The sequence below is a fragment of the Rhinolophus sinicus genome, linkage group LG02 (genome assembly GCF_036562045.2).
Source record: "Rhinolophus sinicus isolate RSC01 linkage group LG02, ASM3656204v1, whole genome shotgun sequence".
Taxonomy (NCBI): domain Eukaryota; kingdom Metazoa; phylum Chordata; class Mammalia; order Chiroptera; family Rhinolophidae; genus Rhinolophus; species Rhinolophus sinicus.
Genome location: NC_133752.1, coordinates 59201315 through 59222425, shown reverse-complemented (window position 1 = coordinate 59222425; position 21111 = coordinate 59201315). Strand labels below are relative to the sequence as shown.

The 21111-nt window shown below is 34.2% G+C and overlaps 1 protein-coding gene across 1 annotated transcript; it reads left to right on the top strand.

Annotated features, from left to right (window-relative positions):
- The first annotated feature begins 14240 nt into the window (after positions 1–14240).
- Positions 14241–20787, top strand: ODAM (odontogenic, ameloblast associated). Its single transcript, XM_019757078.2, has 10 exons — positions 14241–14291; positions 14385–14426; positions 14967–15014; positions 15572–15805; positions 16223–16270; positions 18162–18266; positions 18996–19043; positions 19855–19923; positions 20358–20519; positions 20758–20787. The coding sequence occupies exons 1-10, from the start codon at positions 14241–14243 to the stop codon at positions 20785–20787; spliced, it is 837 nt and encodes a 278-aa protein (XP_019612637.2).
- The last annotated feature ends 324 nt before the right edge of the window (positions 20788–21111 follow it).

Sequence of the window (21111 nt, the reverse complement as noted above, 5' to 3'; positions counted from 1 at the left end):
CTTGTTCCCCTTTACCCCAATATATGGTCATTCTCTTCCTATTCTATTCTTAGCTAAAACTCGTCTCTCAAATATACCTTAATATAAGTCAGCTTTTCCAGCTACTTCTCCTGTCTGGGGGCAGCCTGCACTTCCTTTTCTAACCTTCCAAGATTCTAAGTCCTGAGTACTTATTCATTAGGTGAATGTTTAAGCATTTAAACAGAGCTGAAAACTCTAAAAAAGACTGCATTTGAATGGAGTTCAAAAAATTCTAATAAAAATCAAATCGCACTGTTTGGGGTAGAGTTCTGGCATCAGCGAGTGGGTGAAAAGCAGAACTCGGATCAAAAAAAAAATCTGGCCCTTGAAATTGCCAAACCACATAAACAACTGACAAGAATACTGTTTAATCATGCCTTGAAGTGTGTACACAGGTGACTGGCCTCTGGTCTTTCCATTTAAACTTTAGAGAACCAAATATCATCATTGTCCACGAGACACTTTGAACAAGCCACTGGCTTAATTGGGGGTGATTCAATTCTATTGACATTTCCTTGTGCCTTTGTTTCCTTTGGCTTTTCTCTGGCTGGCAAACAACGTGTCTCTGTTCTTGTCTGTAAATGTCTTTATTGATTTCTGTCATCATATTTATTTTCCTTGTACTAAACTTTAATTCCTGGTATATATGCTTCAGGTGAGTTTGTCCTTTATTGCCATAAATGACCTTAGTCGATGCCCTTCTAAGTGGAATTCTTACAGAAGCCGAATATACCTCCTAATGTTGACATGGGACTTGAGGGATTAATTTGTAAGCTTCTGAGCTGGCACTGAATTTCTTCTAGCATTTACCATCCTGAAATCTTGCCACATTAAAAAACATCATCGGTAGGTTTTAACTGATTCTCAGTGCAGAGATACCACTATGTTGCCTTACTTTCAGATGGTCCTATGTATTGGCATTACTAAATAAATAGTAAGAACCAAACAAATGGCACCTATCCATCACACATTAGATCTCATACTTAGGTTTCAACAGTTATAGTGCTGTTCTGACAGAGGCGATTTGAATATTTTTATTTTTACACCTCCATATTTTACTTACAAACAAAGTACCAGGTATGCATCCACATTTATGATTACCAGTGAGCATCATAACCACAAATCCATCCATTTAATTTGTCCCTTAGCCCTAGTATCTGTAGCCTTTCAGTTATTTGGAATGTCTTTTGTATGGCATGGATCCAGTGTGTTTGGAAAATTTTTAACATAGCATGATAAAGTACAGTTTATATTTTCTATTAGCAAAAAAGAATTACACTAAAGGAAAAACAAAACACTAAAAATATATATATCTGATGAAGAGAGCGCCCCCATGTGGTGATGCACAAGCTGATCCTGCATGTGTCGGTAACCGCCTAACCCTTATGGCTGACAGGTAGTTTTATCATGTCATGGGGCCCATCATGTGCCACTGAAGCCGTTACCAATTGATTTAACTTTAAAATCTATCTTAGGACAACATCCTAAGAAACTACATACGATCAGTTGTGACTGTCACTTAAGATAAAATTTTAGTTCCCGTAGTTAACTACAGACTAATTTAGGTAAAACACCCAAAGGTAATCAGATTCACCGGGAACTGGTAAGACTCATGTGTTCAAGTCTCTGACTTTGTATTACATTAATCTTTACATTTTACTAATTCTATGTTAACAATTTTTCCAAAAACAAGCAGGATAGGAAGAAACACTTAATCTTTCAACAATACCACATCACCAACAATATATTTTCTCTCTCTTGCTCACGTAAACACACACACACACACACACACACACACACACATCTTGCTTGAGCATTATTTCATTTATAGATCTCTTGGCCTGTTACCTGTAACTTATTCTTATCAAGACAATATAATGATATTTATTCTATCAGCACCCCATTTATACACGAGCCATACAGTTTGTAACGTTAACTGGTTCTATACATAGCTCATGGACACTGAGGATATATATATATATATATATATATATATACATTTGTGAATGGGAACCCTCAAGTAGTTGGTAATGTTTCAAGAGTGAAATTGTAATTAGAAATCATAAAGGATTGATAGCATCAAGGCTATCATTAGATCAGTGGAGCTCAAAAAATGTGCTGCGACATCAATGACAGAGTTACAGGACTTGAAATTCAAAGGAAGGCTGTGACTGGACACTGAACTGATTACCTGTTATGAAAATTGAGTGCAAGGAGTTGAAAGTTTGAAGTGAATTAAGTGGAAATATTTGCAATATTAATAATAATGATGGTTACAACTTCTATTTAATGAGTATCCATTATATATCAGACTATGATAAAGTATTTCCTAGAATGTGTCTTAATTCTCACAATAGCCCACAAAGCAGATATTACGAGTCTTATTTTACAGATCAGAAAATGAGGGATTGGAAAGTTTAGGTAGCTTACTTGAAGTCACATATCACAAAGCTAGAATGGTCTGATGCCAATGCAGTTTACTCTTTCCTACTGGAAAACAATATGGATGGAAAAATCCTAGAAAAAAGCATTAGTAGGATTATGGGAAAAAATACATTTGAGTCATTGCATTTTAATAAGAAAGTATCGTGGCAAAGTAATAATGTGACTGGGTAGTAATAAGGACAAGCTAAATAATTCTGCAGAAACTGACTCCAAAATCTCAGTGGCTTTAAACTATAAGATTTATTTATTCCTTATACTACATATTCACTGTGGGTCCATTTGAAGTTCTGCTCCATATTGTTCTCACTAAGGTATTGAAGTGGAAGGAATTCATGTTGATGGAAAAGCTACTCTCTGGGACATTGCCAGTGGCCACAGCCAAAAGAGAGAGTGGTGGGTGAATTATCTGAAAGCTTCCAGCCAGAAGTGACACATACTATTTCTTATTCGTATTTAATGCACCAAAGCCGTCACTAAGTTCAAGGACTGGAAAGTAGAACTTCACATGTGACCAGGAGGAGAAATGGAAATATTTGTTAGACATTACTGATGACTAACACATGTATTCCTTGCGTAGTTGATGGATGCCAGCTGCCAACAGGATAGAATCCAAGCACACTTATTTGTCTTAGAAAGCCCTCTATGATGTGGCTTCTGAGTACCTGCCATACCTCATCTCCCATCAATCGCTCACAGTATCCTACATTTCAATTATCTTAAATCAGTATTTATGGTCCCATTTATCAAGCTATGTAATATCCCAGGCATGTGCATATGATGTACAATTTGCTTGAAATTTTAATTCCATCTATATATACCTGGTGAATCCCAGCACAGGTTTTCTTTGCCTATAAAGTTTTATCAGCTCACTACATCCCTGATCCACACATACCACGGCCCTACCTCTGTTCTATCCTCATCAAATGGTATCACACTCATTTGCTTATAGTAAGTCTCATATATTTGACTATTAAGTGCTTTGAGTGCAATATCTTTGGATCATTGATAGTACTCAATATTTGGTTGAGGGAATAGATGATCTGCATTTTAATAGGTGATACCAAGATTAGCAAAAAGAGTACATCATGAATATTAAACTAAGATCAATAAACTAGGGAAGATTTGAAAGAAATATGTAGGACAACAAGGGATAAGCATATGGGCAGTAACTTTTTTTTCTTTACAGAAAAAGCTAACATTTTTTTACTAAGTAACCTTTCTTTAATGCAATTATTTTAAATTGAAGTGGAGGGTCACATACATGTAAATCAGTTTGGGAGGCTTTTTAAATCTACCTTTGTCTCTTAGAGACTTCTCCCTGGAAATCAGATGTGTCAAATTTCCCCTAAAACGGTTTCTTAAGAATCACTATGACAGTGAGTTATGCATCTTGTCATATAGTAGCATTTACTTTCTGTAGACACCCTGGAGATAAGTAAAACTTTTCCCATTTTACAGAGAAGAAAAGAGGTTCAGAGAAGTTAGACACATGGTAATGCCTGAAATGAAATTCGAACTCAAGATGTTTTTATGATAAAGCCAAGCTATCAACAATACTATTTATGTAATAAATGTAATAGATAGTAAATAAATTTATCATACTCATGCAATTATGGAAGTTGATATACTAATAAATCACCATACCCTGTGTTTTATTAGAGGTCTGCTCTTCATACAGTTTTTAATCCAAAGAGCATTGACAAGTTATAAACTTCAGGCTTTATCACTTATATAGGTGATAGTTTGGGACGCTCAAATTTTGCTGAAGTTGTACTTCACAAACTGCTAATGTTTTTGCCAAAGTCAAGGGTCTACGTTGGACCTGGTACTTCATGGTGGTTAAACATTCAGAAATCGTGTTACCATCTCACCTACCCCAGCTGACACATGTCATTGGGTAGAATATGTCCCTGAATTTTTTGATACTTTTGACATTTAAAAGAAAAAAGCAATGTTCTTGTTTTCTAGGAATTTCTACCAAGAATTTCCTAATACTGTCATGGAACTTCTAGGGATTTTTAAAACACATTCTCCTAAATGGACACATTTAGCCTCAGGCCGGCTTTCACAATTATTCCTTTCTTGTCTCGAATCATATCCATTTATGCCAATAGAATTTTTATCTAAAGGCTCATCTAACCATTGAATCTATGTCAGTTCTCTGAAGTACCTATGAAATACAGAACTAGGAACTTCATTCTACCACCCAACATAAAATCATTCTGTATTCTTTACAGGCATATTTTTATATGGAAGTATTAAAAGTGTCTTCAAAATTTCTACTTGGAATAGAGCTTTCACTTGTTAATTCCAGCTTTCAGTGATATCCTGGGCTTAGAATTTGTGTGAAGGCCCCAAAACATGCAATTACTTTTTCTCAACAACAAGAAAACCCATGAGCATACTTCACTGCTCAGTAAATTTTATCTTCTAGAGAAAATCAGGATGACTAATAACTAAAGAAAGAGTGCCCAAGTGGTTAGTTCTGCTATCCTTGCAACAAAACAGGCCATGTTGCTTCAAAATAACTTCCCACAAACTGTTTTTAAGAGAGTCACTTTAACCCAACCTAACACTTAGTCAAAGTCTGGGCTTAGACAGATAACCCACCCTCAGACATTTTGCAAATCATTACACAATGTTTACTCATGAACTACTTTAGTCTCCTTTATAGAGATTAGTTGCCAATTTTGTGAATCATTCTCAGTAATACATTTTCATCTTTTCATACCTTCAGGATTAGAACTTACTTTGTAGAATTTTTAATTAATTTATCTCAAGATACTATTTTTTAAAAACTTTTTGCCCATAATTGACAGCATGAGAAATTGATCTTTTCCTCATTAATGTAAAACAGATAGGACAACAGAAAGGGACATTTTAACACTAAATTACCAATGAAGGTTAAATTTCTTCAGCTTCTATATATGGATGCTACAACAGTATATGAAAAAAGAAAAATGCATTTGTAGAAATGTAGGTTTATATCCATCAGGCTCATGCCAAAACACTCTTCAATTCACTAAGCAGGATTTTTAAAAAATTTGTGCATGTATGAAAATGCAAAAATTATAGTTATGCAATAGGCCCATAATAAATTATGTGTTTAAGTATAGTATGGTTGTTAAGAAAAGCATTTTGGAGTTGTACAAACATTGCTTCAGATCCTGGCCCTGGAACTCATTAACTACATACCATTGGGAATATTTCTGAATCAGTGATCTGTGTTATTAACCTATAAAATGAGAATATCAATATCTAAATCTCAAGGTTGTGCAAGGGTTAACCCAATTGAATTGATTTATGTAAATTAGGCACTCACTATAATATTTTGTACAATCCCCATGTTAGTAAGCATTTTTTTTTTCTAATTAACATCATCATTTAGAAATAGGTGCTGAATGTGATACTCTACAGAAGTTTGCAAATAAAAGTTTACATGTTTGGTTTACACATCTATATATGGAAAAATAAAGAATACAAGAGCAAGAATATGATCTGGAAGATAATAATACATACATTTAGAAATTTGATGATGTATTCAATGTAGTCATGAATTTAAATTCAGAAGGAAAGAACTCTTTGTAGGTAATATTATTATTTACCAAAAATAATAGGAAATTCTTATTTGACAAAACAGATTGACTGGTAATTTATAAACATTTCTGGCTACTTAATTTAAAATATCCAACAATGCAGATTCTTTATGAAGACACAACATGTTTCCACATTTGCTATGTTTTTTAAAGCAGTCCTAATGAAGGAAGTTGTCTGTGACACTGCTTTCTTAGTTCTTGGCTTCTATGCTATAAGTGATTGTTTATGCAGGTGGAAGACCTTGGAAAAGGAATAGAGAAAATCAAACTTCCTTCATTTAAAAGTCACCAGAACAGTAAGTACTGTTATTAGGTGACCTTCATGGTTGGTAATGTAAGCTGAGGGCACTTAAGCTGGAGACTGGAACAATAATACTGGTTATATTTCCTCAGGTCAGAATGAGTTTCTTAAGGCTATTACAGAGGGGTTGGTGGAAGCAAGTGCATTCTCCTTAATAAAATGTTGAAATTAATATTTTGGAAATGTTCAATAATATTTTTAATTAAAGAACTAATTGGTTGATTAAACATATCCTCATTTAGTTTTGGTTCAGGGGCCTATCTCCACCCAAGTCATCTGTGGACTTTCTATTTCTAATATCATACTAGTTCTTTGTTTTTCACTTTTGTTCTGCACCAAATGCCATTCAATTTACCATGATGATCTTTGTAAGAATAGGTATTTCTGTGTATTATGCTTCATTTTCTCATTCCTTCAACTAATAAATACTTGGTTCCAATATTGTGTGTCATTCCCTGAGATACTCAAGATGCCTTAGTCTAATGCTTCACGTAACTAACATCAAGTACTTTTTATATGCCCAGGGCATTAATTATATCAACAATCCTATAAAGTTATCCCCATTACAGAAAAGTAAACTGAGACTTAGAGAGGTTTAAAACTTACCCACAATTCAAGAACTTACAGCTGGCAGTTAGGGTTAGAGCCAGGCAAAATGATTACAGAGTCCATGCTTTCAATGTCGATCCTATACAGCCCTTACTTGATATGAAGATGAGTTAAAAACTGTTAACAAATGAATGAGATAAACTGTGAGGTTCTGTGATGGTTTTTGGAAATTAAATTTCCATAAACCTGGTTTATCTTGCTCCTTGGTATTCCACAAACGCATGCAGTGCTAAACTTTCTGGTGTATGCTCTGCAAAGCTGCCAGGTACTTTTTACTCTGGTGAGGTCTCCCCGTTCTCTCTCTCACTCTCTGAAATTTGGTCAGAAATGCATTGAAATGACATGGTAGAGGGCAAGTTTTATAAAGCACTCTATAAAAAGAATAATCAGCAAAAATATCTTACCATTGACTCTATATGTAGGGCCTTATGGTTTTTCTGTCTAAGCATTTTATGCCCATCACGTCAAATAATATTGGATCTTATTCAATATACATCTAATTCCTAGAATATATAATAACAAGTCTAATGAGAAGCTTAGTTGGAATTAGATTATGGTCTACGGCAAAGAGATAGCCATTCACAATTCCATAAGTGAAAGTAGCAAGTTAGAGGTTATTTCTCAGAAATGATCTATTCTCTATAGTGATTCAGAGCTACCTAACTGATAAGAAATAATTAACACCTGATGAACTATGATCAAATCTTTATAACACGACATTCAGAGATAATATTTTCATAACTGAAGCCTTGGTGACTATCTCAGGTTGAGATCCCCAGGCAGCCAACTGATGTGGGGATTAATGTGCAGAAAATTTGTTAAGGGCCCTTGGAATTAACACCATGGAATGGAGGAGAAGGATGCAGGAACCGGCAAAATGAGAAGTCAAGCTGCTGTATGTGTAGTCTACAAAGTCTTCAGTCAACCCATGAGAAATTCTGGAGCTGAGATGGTGAGAGGCCTGGCCTTTAGTGAATGAGTTAGAGGGTGTTCATTGTCCTGCAGAAGGAGAATGTCCCTGGAGGAGTCAGATGAGGCAAATCCTGAAAAGGCTGCCTGCTGGTACCATTCCCAGCAGCTGGGGAGTTAATCCTTCATTTCTGAATGGAGCTCTGGTTGGAGAGTCAGAACATCTACTACAGAGACTGATACAAAATTCTGACAAGGTTAGAAAGTAAGGATGACTTTTTTTCACATCATCAATTCCAGAGGACAGGGTGATGTGACTATGGGTGATTAACTGACCAACACTGGTAATTTAGACAGAATATTTCCCAAAGTGGAGCAAGATGAGAAACTAATGTCTATAAGCTCTTTTTAACCCATATGTGTCTAAATAATCTGAGCTTATTGTATTGAATGGCCTTCATTATACCATTCCTGTTGATAGTATTATTTTTTATAAACTTCATACTGATGTTTTCCTACTTCTAATTTTCTGTCTACCAATCTAGCTTCCATTTCTGTCCTTGACTCAACAACTAGATTTGATATTCATCTTTATTTTCTAAGCCAAAAAAAACAAACTGTTATTTTTTCCACTGTTCAAATAGTAAGCAGAAAAAAAAAAGTAGACGTTTCTAAAATTGCTAAGGTGTGGATTAAGACATTACAAATAGAGAAACAGATAATTATAAATGACCACTCCTTCCTACCAAATTTGTCATGTAAGTTAGTTCACCAGAAATGAGGTAACAGATTCTATCATAGAGAAGTATTTAAATCAGATTAGGTGTATGACATTTTTGGAATATAAAAAACATTGCATTAATAGTTTTGATGAATTTATGATACATCTATATGACAGAGTGAATTTCTAGAAAGAGTAATTATTTTAAACAGTACAATATCTTATCATCAAACACTTCAATGACTTTAAATATTTGTTAGTGTTGTAACATTTAATCTCATTATGTAAAAATGTGTGTTTGAAATTTCCATGTCAGAAAAATCGTCATGCAATTTTTCAACAAATATTTGAGTGCCGATTATGAACCAGGCACTGGAGATAAAGAAGTGAACAAAACAAAGGTTCTGCACTAATGAAGTTATATTCTCATGGTGGAAGGTAAAAAAAACATAATGATAAAGTAACAAATAACTACATAAACAATCATATCAATTTCAAGACAGTAACACAAGTTTTGCAAAAAATCTACATAGGGTGATTGATAGATGTTTCTGTTCTAGATTGGGTAGTCTGGGTCCTTTTGTGGTGTGATTCCTAAACTGAATGACAAGAAGGTGTTAGCCCCAGCCCTCAGTGATCAGAGAGAGAACATTCCAGGCATGGAGAACAGCAAGTACAAAGCCCTACAGGAAGAAATTTAACATGTTCAAAACTCTGAAGGCAAGCTAACTTGTTTGGAGTTTAATGAACAAGGACCTGAATGAAAAGCAGTGAAGTGGGAGAGTAAAGCAAAGCGGGGGGTCATTGAGGGCTTTGTAAACCAGGTTAGGTAGAAGAAAAAAAATGGAGGAGCAGATAAGGGGAAAAAAGTAAACGAATAGATGAGAAGAAGGCAAGGAGAAAGAAAGAGGGGAAGAAGAAAAGAGGACAAAATAGAAAAAGAAATTTGAGCAATAGAACGCCATTACTATCAGACAACTTAAAATCTTCTTAAGAAGATAAACTTTTAATGTAACAAAATGAAAAAAAAAAAGGAATCAACAGAACTCTGAGGGAGCACTAAGGCTGACTTGCCTGGGGTACTACTGCCCTTGATTGGCACATTCATAAGAAATTCCCATGACCAGAGCATGAGCTTGGCTAGATGTCTGAGAAGGAGAAAGCCAGAAATCAACCAAAGATATTAACCTTAAATTAAGTTACTAGAACTATAAGATTTTGATTAAAATGAGTTTGTTTCTGAGAGGTTATAGTACAGAAACCATGGTTGGGCCGAACTCTGATTTCAGGCCCAAAAAGAAGAAACAGATACAAGGTTCATGAAAGTGGCAAGTCTGAAATTCACAAAGAACAAAGCACACAAATAAATACTATAAAGGTTCAGTCGAAAAAGAAACCATTTCAGAGAAGGGGACAAAAGAAGTGTTTTTTTCAGAGAAGGTGGATGCTGATTATGCCCAGACCAGGACGGGTTGTACTTGAGAGGATGTGCTTCTCATTGAATGCTCTGGAGGCCACACTTCAGGAAATCATAGGCAGTTGATAGCTTGTAGCCCAAGTTTAGTTTTGTGGGCCAGCCTCTCTCAATTACTCTGAAACTCATGGCTCCTTTTGTGAAAGGAAGAAGTATGCATCACTTTATTTTTCTTAATACCTCTATTCCTGAACAAACTACTCCTAGAAATTATACTTTATTATTATCATAATGCACATGCACATACATACAAATATTTAATAAATTTACACTCATATAATCAAGCTAGAGCCATTAAGTTAGGATGTATTGTTATAGTGGACATGTGACGATTGATGTCCCGTGATGTACGTTACTAAACAGAATGGGACACTTTAGTAGAGCCTCATAGAAGTTAAAAGTAAAATGCTTTATGTAACAGAAGAGATTTTTATTGAGAACTTGCTTATTCTCATTATTTACTGCACAAGTATCTAATAAAGTAATTGTTAAAGTCACGAAACCTATTACCTTTATTGATTTGAGATTTATTATTAAACTCTGGCAACATATGAAAACACTCATTTTTATAATTTATTAGTTCTATTTGTTATTTATATTTGAAATTGTGCTATGTCTCTCTCCTCTCTGGTTAGATAGCTTAGTGCTTTACAAAAACTATGTGATTAGTAATCAAAATCTGCATAGTAGCCACAATTCTGTTACTTTTTTAACAGTGGAAAAAACAGTAATTTCCATGAAGGCGGAAACCACATCTCTTTCATTAACACTAAGTTCTCAATGCCTAGCAAGGACGTGGACCATAGAAGCTGCACACTAATATTATATGAATGAATGAATGAACTGAGCCTTCTGTACCTCATCTTCCTCATTGAAATGTGGAGGTGATGTATGTATCCCGCCTACCTTGATATGTAAATAAAAGTTCCTGGAAAATTAAAACTCATATGTAACAAAATAATTTTTTGTTATAAGCTGTGCTAAAATTCAAATCTATTCTCTTGCTTCATAGAATATTGGTCTATTTCCCAATCGTTCTCTGTAAACCTTGTAATTGATTTTTCTGGTTAGTTGAAGGGGAAAAGAATCAGACATTTTGAAAGGGCTAACTTATAAGCCACCTGTTTCCTCTTCATCATTTATGTTATTGGAACAGAATTAAGACCAAGATAATTAAAATAGTACACAATCCAACAGTCATATGTACTTGGCATTGATATGTGTTCTTGTACTTTTAGGTGAATAAAGGGTGTCTGGTGTTCTGGTAATTGAACTAAAACAAAATAATGAAGTCACAGTGACAATATCTGATTCCGGATTTCCTCACCTTACGGTACCTCAATTTAAGGTTTCCGCACCTAATCCATACAGATTGACATTGCTCTGGATCTGTGTCACCTTTTCTCTCCCCTGAATAAAGGAACCCATTTATTTAATTTCCCAGTAGGAGTACCTATGGGGTGACTCACGTGGGACAGAAAAATGAATAAGTTCAACATACATAAATGGAAGAAATACAAAGACAATACCCATACTATAATGTGATAAGAATTAAACTAGGGCCCCTTGCCACTTCCCCTCCTACCAAGAGATAACTTTGCCTCCAAGGACAGAGGGAGTTAGAAGCTATTAGGTAGGAAAGCATAGCATGTTCCTTTCCACTTTCACTTGTTGTATAACCCGAGAGTTTGAACTTTTGTTTAGATTATTCAAGTAACAGAAAATAAAAACAAAAACAAAAAGCAATGACAGAAATCTCCTATCTAACTACCTTCAAATATGAGGAATGTAGCCAGGTGAAACTATTCATCACCAGGATATTTTTACATTGACTATATTTTGGCTCTGTAATACAGTTCCTAACTTTCTTAGTACTTGGCCCTGACAACATTTTGGCTAAGAGTGGGATTAACTGTCTAAGACCTTGTACAATTCAATGGAAAATCTCAGGAGAGTGAGAGTTTATGGTGTACTAAATTTAATTTGGTAATATTCAGAATAGACCAAGGTTATTAATTATAAATATATATCAATAGGCAACGTAGCACCATCTACCTTGTTTACCCACTCAATCAATCTACTGGATTTTTCAGGCTACAATTGATTACACTAACCACCCAGCTCTACTGAAATCTGCCATCAACATCCAGGGTGGTCTATTTAGCTAATCTAAAAAAGATAACATTCATAAATCCTGGGAAAGTTCCTTTCTAATAGATATAAAATCTTACTAGTAGCTTTCCTTCTTTAGTAAGAAAAAGGTTTTGTTATTTTAACTAACTTTTTTTGTCCTTCTGGTTTTTTAGGCTAAATTTTTAAAAAAATGCTAATGTCATTTCAGTATTAATGAGCCATTCAAGTTCTAAGAAGTGTGTCATCCTACTGAAAAAAACAAATTCATTTAAAGGCAGTAACTTTGTTTTCCTGTCTGATAAGGCCACAATTAGCTGTTTAAGATTAAATTTGCCAAAGAAGTCTTCCACAATAGAAATTAATTGGTAATACATTATCACATTTATGATCCTGGGCTATCAGAGCGGGATTGATATTAACATGTTGTTGATATTGACAAGTAGAAAAAAAAAAAAACAAGGCAAGTAAACATAAAACTCACTTTATGAAGAAAATTTAACTAACACTGATGTAGAGATAAGAATACTAGTTGTATTTTGAATATTAAAATCATCACTAGCAAAAGAAAAACTTTTTAATGCAAAACATTCACTTACCACTATTTTTAAAAATGTATGCCATCATGCTTTGTATTTATTAAATTACTTATCGCAAGCAGCATGATCACATGGGGACATACATGTCATAGACACATAGAGATTTAGTAATTGTTTTTAGGATTTCATTCCACAGGTGGAACATTTACTAATATTTTCAAGGTTGAACTTAAGAGAAATTAGCTCACATTTACTCAGGCAAGCATTGAAGAACCAAAGAATTTTTACTGCCCATAATTAGGTTTTTAATTTTTGTCTTTAGACCTATGCCTTATGTCTAATAATTCCATGTTTTATTCTTTAAAATCCCCATTGATCTTTAAACTTAATAAAGACTTTTAAAGTTACTCTATTAGGTATCCATTTTAAGGATGTAGGATGAAATTATTCTAGAAGATTTAATCATAACCAAAGCAGAAACCAGGAATGATCACAGAGAAACATTTCTCAGAGGGTAATTTAATGACATTACTAAAAGTGTGGGAATCCATATACCACCTAGATGATTAGGAAAGGGGTCATTAGCTAAGCCATTGTCTGAAACCCACTGAATCACTGGTCCTTTTGAACAATGATTGGTCCTTTTTTTCAAAGACGGGTTTTAAAATATAAGAGATGTTCCAAGCAGCAGAGTGAAAGACAAAAAGAACATAGACCTTGCATGGGTCTAGCTATCTCTTCATAGGCAAAAGAGTGAGGTAAGATATTAAATCTTTGCTTTCATATTAGTGTGAATCAAAAATCAGTCAACTCTGCAGGATAGACTACCAAGGTCACCCTAACTTCTTATATAGGTCAGTGATTTGAAGTAGGGCAGGGTTTTCACATTTGGAGGACAAGAGATAATATACTTCCATGGGTTGCACTATAAATCAATTTTGCAGCTTAATTTTATAACCCTTTCCCTGAATTAGAAAAATAATGACTCAGTTTCTTCATTTTAATGTTACTAGACTTTTAAATGAAAATTATCTGGTATTGAACTTCTATTGTCAGATCTTTATTGAAGTATTTTTACTACTACATTAAGTAGACATTAAAATTGTTTTCTTCATAAGGATCTAGTCATGGGCCTCCCATGATCAGAAGGACTAATATGCTTCAGCATAAAACAGTACAAAGGATGAGGCCATCTTGTTCATAACTCATTCAACTACATCGTATGCCACCAAATAAGTCATGTAGTCAAGCTAAAATCACAAGCAAACAATTTTGGTTTTTATAAGCAGATGCTCTGAGAGAAAAGAATAATTTTTCTTATAGCTATTTATAAATATACCTTTTTATTTTAAATACTAATATATAAGCAAATACTCTAAGTTTCATTCAACTACTCTTCTGATTGAACAATACCAGCTAATTTTTGTTATCATGATTTTACATGTCTTTTTAAAGCTAAATCTCACAACTTATTTTCTAGATACTTCATCTGAAAATGAAAACTGTAATTCTTTTGGGGCTACTGGGAGCTACATTGTCAGCCCCGGTAAGTGATTTCATGGTACAACTGAAATTATTGTGTAAAACCTGTAACAAATCCTTCTTTTACTATTTTTTTTTTTTTTTTTTTTTTTTTTAGCTTATCCCACAGCACCTTTTATCTGCAAGCAACAGCAATGAGGTTAGTTTAAAAACTTAAAACAATCTCCTCCTTTTTGTTTATTTGTCTTTTTTAAAAAATCCAGAGGGGGTAAAATTCAAAACATAGTTAGAGACAGTAAGTTTCTTTGGTTCTTCAATGCTCTTATATCCAAAGGCATTTTCAATGTTCACCTTTGTCTTATATACCGGATTACTTCTAAAATATTATTTGCCTCCCTTGTTTGATTGTAAATTATTTAAAGGCAATGACAGTGTCTTGCATATCTTTTATTCTAATAGCACTTAATACAGGTGCATATAGGTGTTTAAGAGCATAAAATGACTAACTAAACCACTGGAATGGGCTAAAGTTATACAATCTCATATACAGCAGGGGAGAGGTAATTAAATTCCAACCTCTAATCACTGCAATTTAGTATAAGCTTAGTGAGAAAACTTCTCACCTTTAACAGGAAACTATGATCCGTCAGCTCTGACTTGTGCTGTATTTGTAGTAAACACTGTTCTTAATTTTAGCATGTGTATTAATCTTGTTTTCATATTACCTTTCTTTTTTTAGCTACTGCTGAATCTTAATAATGCTCAGCTTCAGCCACTACGGCTTCAGGTACCTCTACCACAATAATTATTTTAAGAATGTTTTTCTACTGCCCATTTCTTATTATGGTACTTTGTATGAGAACAAACATTTTTCACTTTTGAAATCTCAATTTTTAAAGTTATGAACTTGTCCCATATATTCTAATGACCGTTTGTTTGGAGACTACAGTGAAAAACAAAAAAAATCTGATTAACTTATTCATTGAGACGTTGGTATATGCCAGGCACAGATTCTCACAGCTATGAGATACTTAAATTAATTATTTTACATGAAGTCATACTCAGCTTACTGATTAAAAAAAGATTTGAAACTAGTCTGGCAACTGCAGAAACTGTACTCTTTATCCCCCTCATTCTGCCCCATATTCCTCACAACCATGGGGAGTTGAGCATTGTTCATGTTATTTACATAGCTCATAATGTGCCAAGATGCTGTCCTTTTTTGGTAATGTGGCTATGAAAATATAGAAATTGTTTACATTTTGCCTCTTTCCTGCTCAGGATTGATTTTCAATTATTTTTGAAATGAAACAGAAATGTTTTCTTTCTTTTGTATCTTCCCAGGGCCCATTTAATTCATGGATCCCTCCTTTCTCTGGGATCCTGCAACCACAGCAACAAGCTCAAATTCCAGGACTCTCCCCATTCTCTTTATCAACTCTAGACCAGTTTGCTAGACTGTTCCCAAATCAGATGACTTTCCCAGGACAAGCTAGTTTTGCCCAAGGAACCCAGGTGGGACAACTGGACCCCTCACAGCCTCAAACACTATCGCAGACCCAACAGGGACTGAATCAAGTAAGTTGAGCCTCTTCCATTTTGTTGTTTAGAGGAGAGACAATGCACGTTGATTGTTGAAATAAGGTAGGAGTTATTGAGCTAGAATTGTCTCACAATAGGTTTCTACTACCACTGGAAGTACTTCTGTATCTTCTGATTTCTAACATGAAAAATACCATTTAAATCAGCTATTGTAGGATCATAGCCACAAATCAAAATTGTTAAACATGTCTTGGAAAAGATAATTAGGGAAACTTCACCTTTAAAAAAGAGACAATTTGCATTAATGATGGTACGTACAATAGATGACCTTTGTTGTCATAGAAGTCTGCTAATACACATGATAGATTTATGTGGGTTAGGGCTAACAAAAACAGCTCTGGAATTTTAAATTAAAAAGTCAAACAAACATTTTTATGATTCCTTTTTTGGCAGGCGATGCCCTATGTGTTCTCATTCAAAACGCCTCAAGAGCAAGCACAGGTAAATAAATAGGATATCATCAGTCCTATAGAGATAGTACATACACCCTCATTGAATGGTTTTTTGTTTTGTTTTGTTTTAATATCTGTAGCTCTGACTCCTATAGCAAGGCTATAAAAACCCATACAATGATATTACTGTCTGGATACTGCTACTGCTGGGCTGTTGTCACTTGTTAATGTCAGGCTCATCTAATAACTCCTGAAGAAAGGCCCCTAAGGTGAATCCCCAGGACCCCTGAGTTCCCAGAGCATTACTGTGTTGGGAATAAAGTAGCTCACTAAGCCGTAAATTATGTCTTTTCTGCATCCAAAGTGCAGGCATTTGGGAAACACTCAAGAGAAATCCTAGGGGCAGACTTTGCCCAACCCTAAATTGTTTTTCAGAGGGAGATGTATTGAATTGATAAAATATGATATGATATAGAGATGCAAGATAAAATATGATAAAATGTGATATGATGCAAGAAACACTTGCCCACAATATTCTATAGTGATGAAATTCTGCTGAAAACATTCCAGGTTCCTGTATATTTTCAGTTTGATTCCACACTACAATCAAATGGTGGTTATTTTCATAAAATAGGAGAATCTTAAAAATCTGAATGTAAACTAGTAGAATCATTAGAATAACATGGAAAACCCTCTCAAGATTAGGCTAATTAATTTTATAATATTCTGAGTTCAAAGAAATAAGGATATAGATAAATTGTATTATTCACCAGCAGAGTATTGATCACTCATAAAAAGTTAGACCACTTGACTCTACTGTAATTATAATTATACAATTTTGTCTAAAAACAAAAATTACTTCTAGACATTATCTCATTGTATGCCATAGTATTTAGACAGTTAGACACATTACATATGGAATTACTTCACCTTAAGGATCAGGAAAGTAAGTCTTAATGAGATTAAATTCCCAATCCTAATTGAAGTAAATAGCTGAGTTAAAACATAATTTTTCACCCTTCCTTTAACCACTAAACCAGTGGCTCGTCACCATGGTTTGGGTTAGAATCTCTAGTAGTAATTTTGAAAATTTCAAGTGCCTGGATCCTACACACACCTAATGAATCAAAACCACATGAGTAGAACACAAATATGATTATCTGTTAAAATGCTCAATAGGTGATTTTGATTTTTAGTCAAGATTAAGAACCACTGCACAAAATGTATTTCTCAAATCATAGTTGCTGTTTTTTTGAATTCTTATGTCTAATATAGTCTCTTATTTAATTATACTTGGATACAAACAGCATACAAAACTATGTATGTACTATGATCTCCATCTTCTATAAATACATATGCATATATAGACACACAGGATATAAGTGGAAGAAAATACACGATAATGTGGGTGGTGAAGTTGCAAGTGATTTTATTTGTTCCTTGTAGAATATTTTCAAAATATTCTAAAATCTATATAGATTGTTTTAATAAAATGCCAATTATTAAAGGCAGTTTAATTCTTGACATTCCAATCATTATGGTAGATTTTCTAATACTATGTCATGCAGAAAAATGATTCTCAAAAAATATAGAGGAAATGCTATATAGGGTGTCCTTTTCTTAGATATATGCAAAGTAATTTGTATATAAAGTCTTAAATTTGTATATAAAGTCCAAGGTGCCCTTTTTAATAAGCATGTTCTTTTAGTTGAACCCACTACTTCTTAAATGTGTTTGACAAGCAACCTTGAAACAAAGTTCAGTAACACATGCAATGTAAGTTGTTCTAAAGTTTGGTAAGGACTGCTTTATGTGTTCTTTTGTTCATAAAATTGCTGGATATATATCAGCTTTAAAATAATATTGACATTAGAAGACTTTTTTTAAAGGCCTATGCTGATTCAAAGGAAGCTCTTACAAACATTTCTGTCTACAAATAGATGCTTCAGTACTATCCGGTTTACATGCTCCTACCCTGGGAACAACCTCAGCAAACAGTAACACAGTCACCTCCACAAACAGGACAGCAGCAATTTGAGGAGCAGGTACTTCAAGTGTTTGATTTTAATCTGATTAGTTCCATGTAAGAAAAAAGAGGATAAGGTAAATTTTCAGAGGAGAAAATATCTGTGTATGTTTAGTGCAAAAACTCAACAGTTTGAACTGCTGGTCATAAAAGGATGCAGTGCTTTCTCCTAACATATCACTAATTTGGAAATGATCTAAGGCTGGATTTTAAAAGAATGAAATCACTTAACATAATAATCTCAAAATCCATCCATGTTGTTGTAAATGGCACCATTTCATCTTTTCTTATGGCAGAATAGTATCCCATTGTAAGTCAGACAGAAAAAGTTGAGAACCATATGATTTCACTAATATGTGGGATATAAAATGGAAAGCAACAAAGGAACAAGACAAACAAAGAAATAAAAAGTCATAGACAATAGTTTAGTGATTATCAGAAGGTAAGCGGGGAGAGCGGTGGTAGATGAGGGTAAACGGGATCAAATATATGGTGATGGAAGGAGAACTAACTCTGGGTGGTGAACACACAATGTGATATATAGATGATGTATTACAGAATTGTACATCTGAAGCCTATGTAACTTTACTAACCATTGTCACCCCAATAAACTTTAATTAAAAAAAAGAAGATATGAGGTTTCAAAAAAGCATTTGATATAATATATAATTTTATATAACCATTTATCACAAAATTATAAGAAAAATCATCATAGAAATTCTAATGCATGTTTTCAAAAATCTGACAGATACCATTCTACACTCAATTTGGATATATCCCGCAACAAACAGAACCTGTAAGTAAATGCATACTTTTTTCCATTAGAAAAAAACAACAACAAACTTTTGTAACTACTTGCTGCATAACCTAATAAATCTAACAGTGCCATTCAGCCCAAAACCAAGAACAGACCGCTAGGAGAACAAAGTTGGATTTATCCACTCATTGCAATGAGGGAGAACACGCACCATGAGGAACTGTGGGGTGTCTTAATAGGAAGGTATTGAAATTACATCTTATAGGATCTGGGGTTGTGTCAGGAAATTTTGGGGAGAGTTCAAAGAGTGACGTTCACCCTAGATTGGATGTTCTTAAGATGTGGGGGAGGGGTAGTTCTATGATTGGGTAACTTAATGATACTTATCTCGAAGGTAAGAACAATGGAGCAAGGCAATACTCTGATTGGTAAAGAAGCCAGAGTTACTCAGATTAGCCTGGATACAAGCATGTCTGGTATTTTCCTGGTTTACACCATAATCGTGCTTTAGACAAGATTACAAAGTGGTCTTATTTTTGTCACACCTCACTGTGTTTACAGTCGACCTTGTCTGACGTTGGTGTTCTGTAGGGCTGTTAATGTTCAACGGAAGTCCAGGGCCTAGCAAAGAATGTCAGGCAAGCACCGGACAACACAAGCAGAGCTGTTGTGTCAGGCCAGTTTCCCTGAGTCAATGGCTATTTTTCTCTTTCTTAAATGTAAATAATTATTTTTGTTTTTAAGAAACTAGGTAGGTTAAGAAGTTGGGAAATGTTTAAGTGTCTTGGGTGCAAAACAATATATTTTATAGATTAATGATTTAAACTTTTAAAACTTTCCAATTTTTCAGGTTATACCAGGACAGCAACAACTAACGTTTGATACCTTCATAGGCACAGCTCCTGAAACTGGAGCAATGGTAAGATTCCTTACCACACATTGCTAGGTACTAGAAATCAGTGACCGACAACCTCCAGTTTCCTGCACTATTGTTCATTTTAATGAAAATTTTATTATAATTATTCCATCAATGAGTCTTACATCTTCTCCCTGTAATTTTTTGCCAGTGGAATTTAATTCACTCAGTTCATCAAATATTTATTGAGGGACTACTATATGTCAGATACTCTCCTAGATGCACTCATTTAAAATCAGGTAGAAAGAGACATCCACATCTCCGGGTGTATAAGCATGGTATCTCTAAAGGATAGATTATAATCTAGAAAATACTAAAGCATTTACTTCTTAAATACATTTGTTGCCCTGCATCTCAATCCTGTTGCTTTATATTCTTCCAATTTGACCTTGTGCTTGAACCTGTAACTACTTTATTTTCTTTCTCATTCTCTATAGCCAGCAGGAGGAGTGATACCATATTTGCAAAAAGAAATTATAAACTTTAGGCCTGCCAGTGGAGGAATTTTCATTCCTTCAACTTCACAAAAACCCAGCACAACAAGTATTTATGCTTCTGATATAGACCCAACTATTACCCCAGAGCTCGTGGAAGAGAAGGTAGAGTCATCAAAGATTCATTTTATGTAAGAAATTATTGTCTAATAGGAAATATAAAGTTAGTGCTTAATTTATAGGACTTAGTTATGGAAATAATGAGAAAGTTAATGATACAGTAGAATATATGGTCTTAACCTTGAATGGGGAGGCCAATAATTTCTCAGTGACAATCAAGTAATCAGAATATAATTAATTTTAATTTAATAAGAGCTTCTTATGAATGTACTTTTCTCAATAGGCCAAGACTGGTAGCCTAAAGGAACCATAAGACGTTGTCCTAATCTTTCAGAGTTTTGGGTAGGTATTTGACAAGAGGCATGCATTAAGTACCATGACATATCCTAAATTAAAAGAGAAAAACAAACAAATGAAAGATGTCAGGGGAACTTATCAAAATGGAAAAATAAATTTAGTGTTTTATATTCCTACGAAGCTAATAATATTTATGAGACTTCAGCAATTTTTTAAAAATCAAAATAAATTTTTGAGAATCATGTCTCCCTATACCATAAACTTGGTATAAACTCTGAAAACACAAATAGTAAATATACTAGGTCCATGTAAAAGATATTCTACAGACACTATATACAGA

Coding starts and splice junctions, on each gene's coding strand:
- ODAM (XM_019757078.2), top strand. CDS start 14,241: ATGAAAACTGTAATTCTTTTGGGGCTACTGGGAGCTACATTGTCAGCC. Junction 15,806..16,222: donor CCCAACAGGGACTGAATCAA/GTAAGTTGAGCC, acceptor CTTTTTTGGCAG/GCGATGCCCTATGTGTTCTC. Junction 20,520..20,757: donor CAGAGCTCGTGGAAGAGAAG/GTAGAGTCATCA, acceptor TTTTCTCAATAG/GCCAAGACTGGTAGCCTAAA.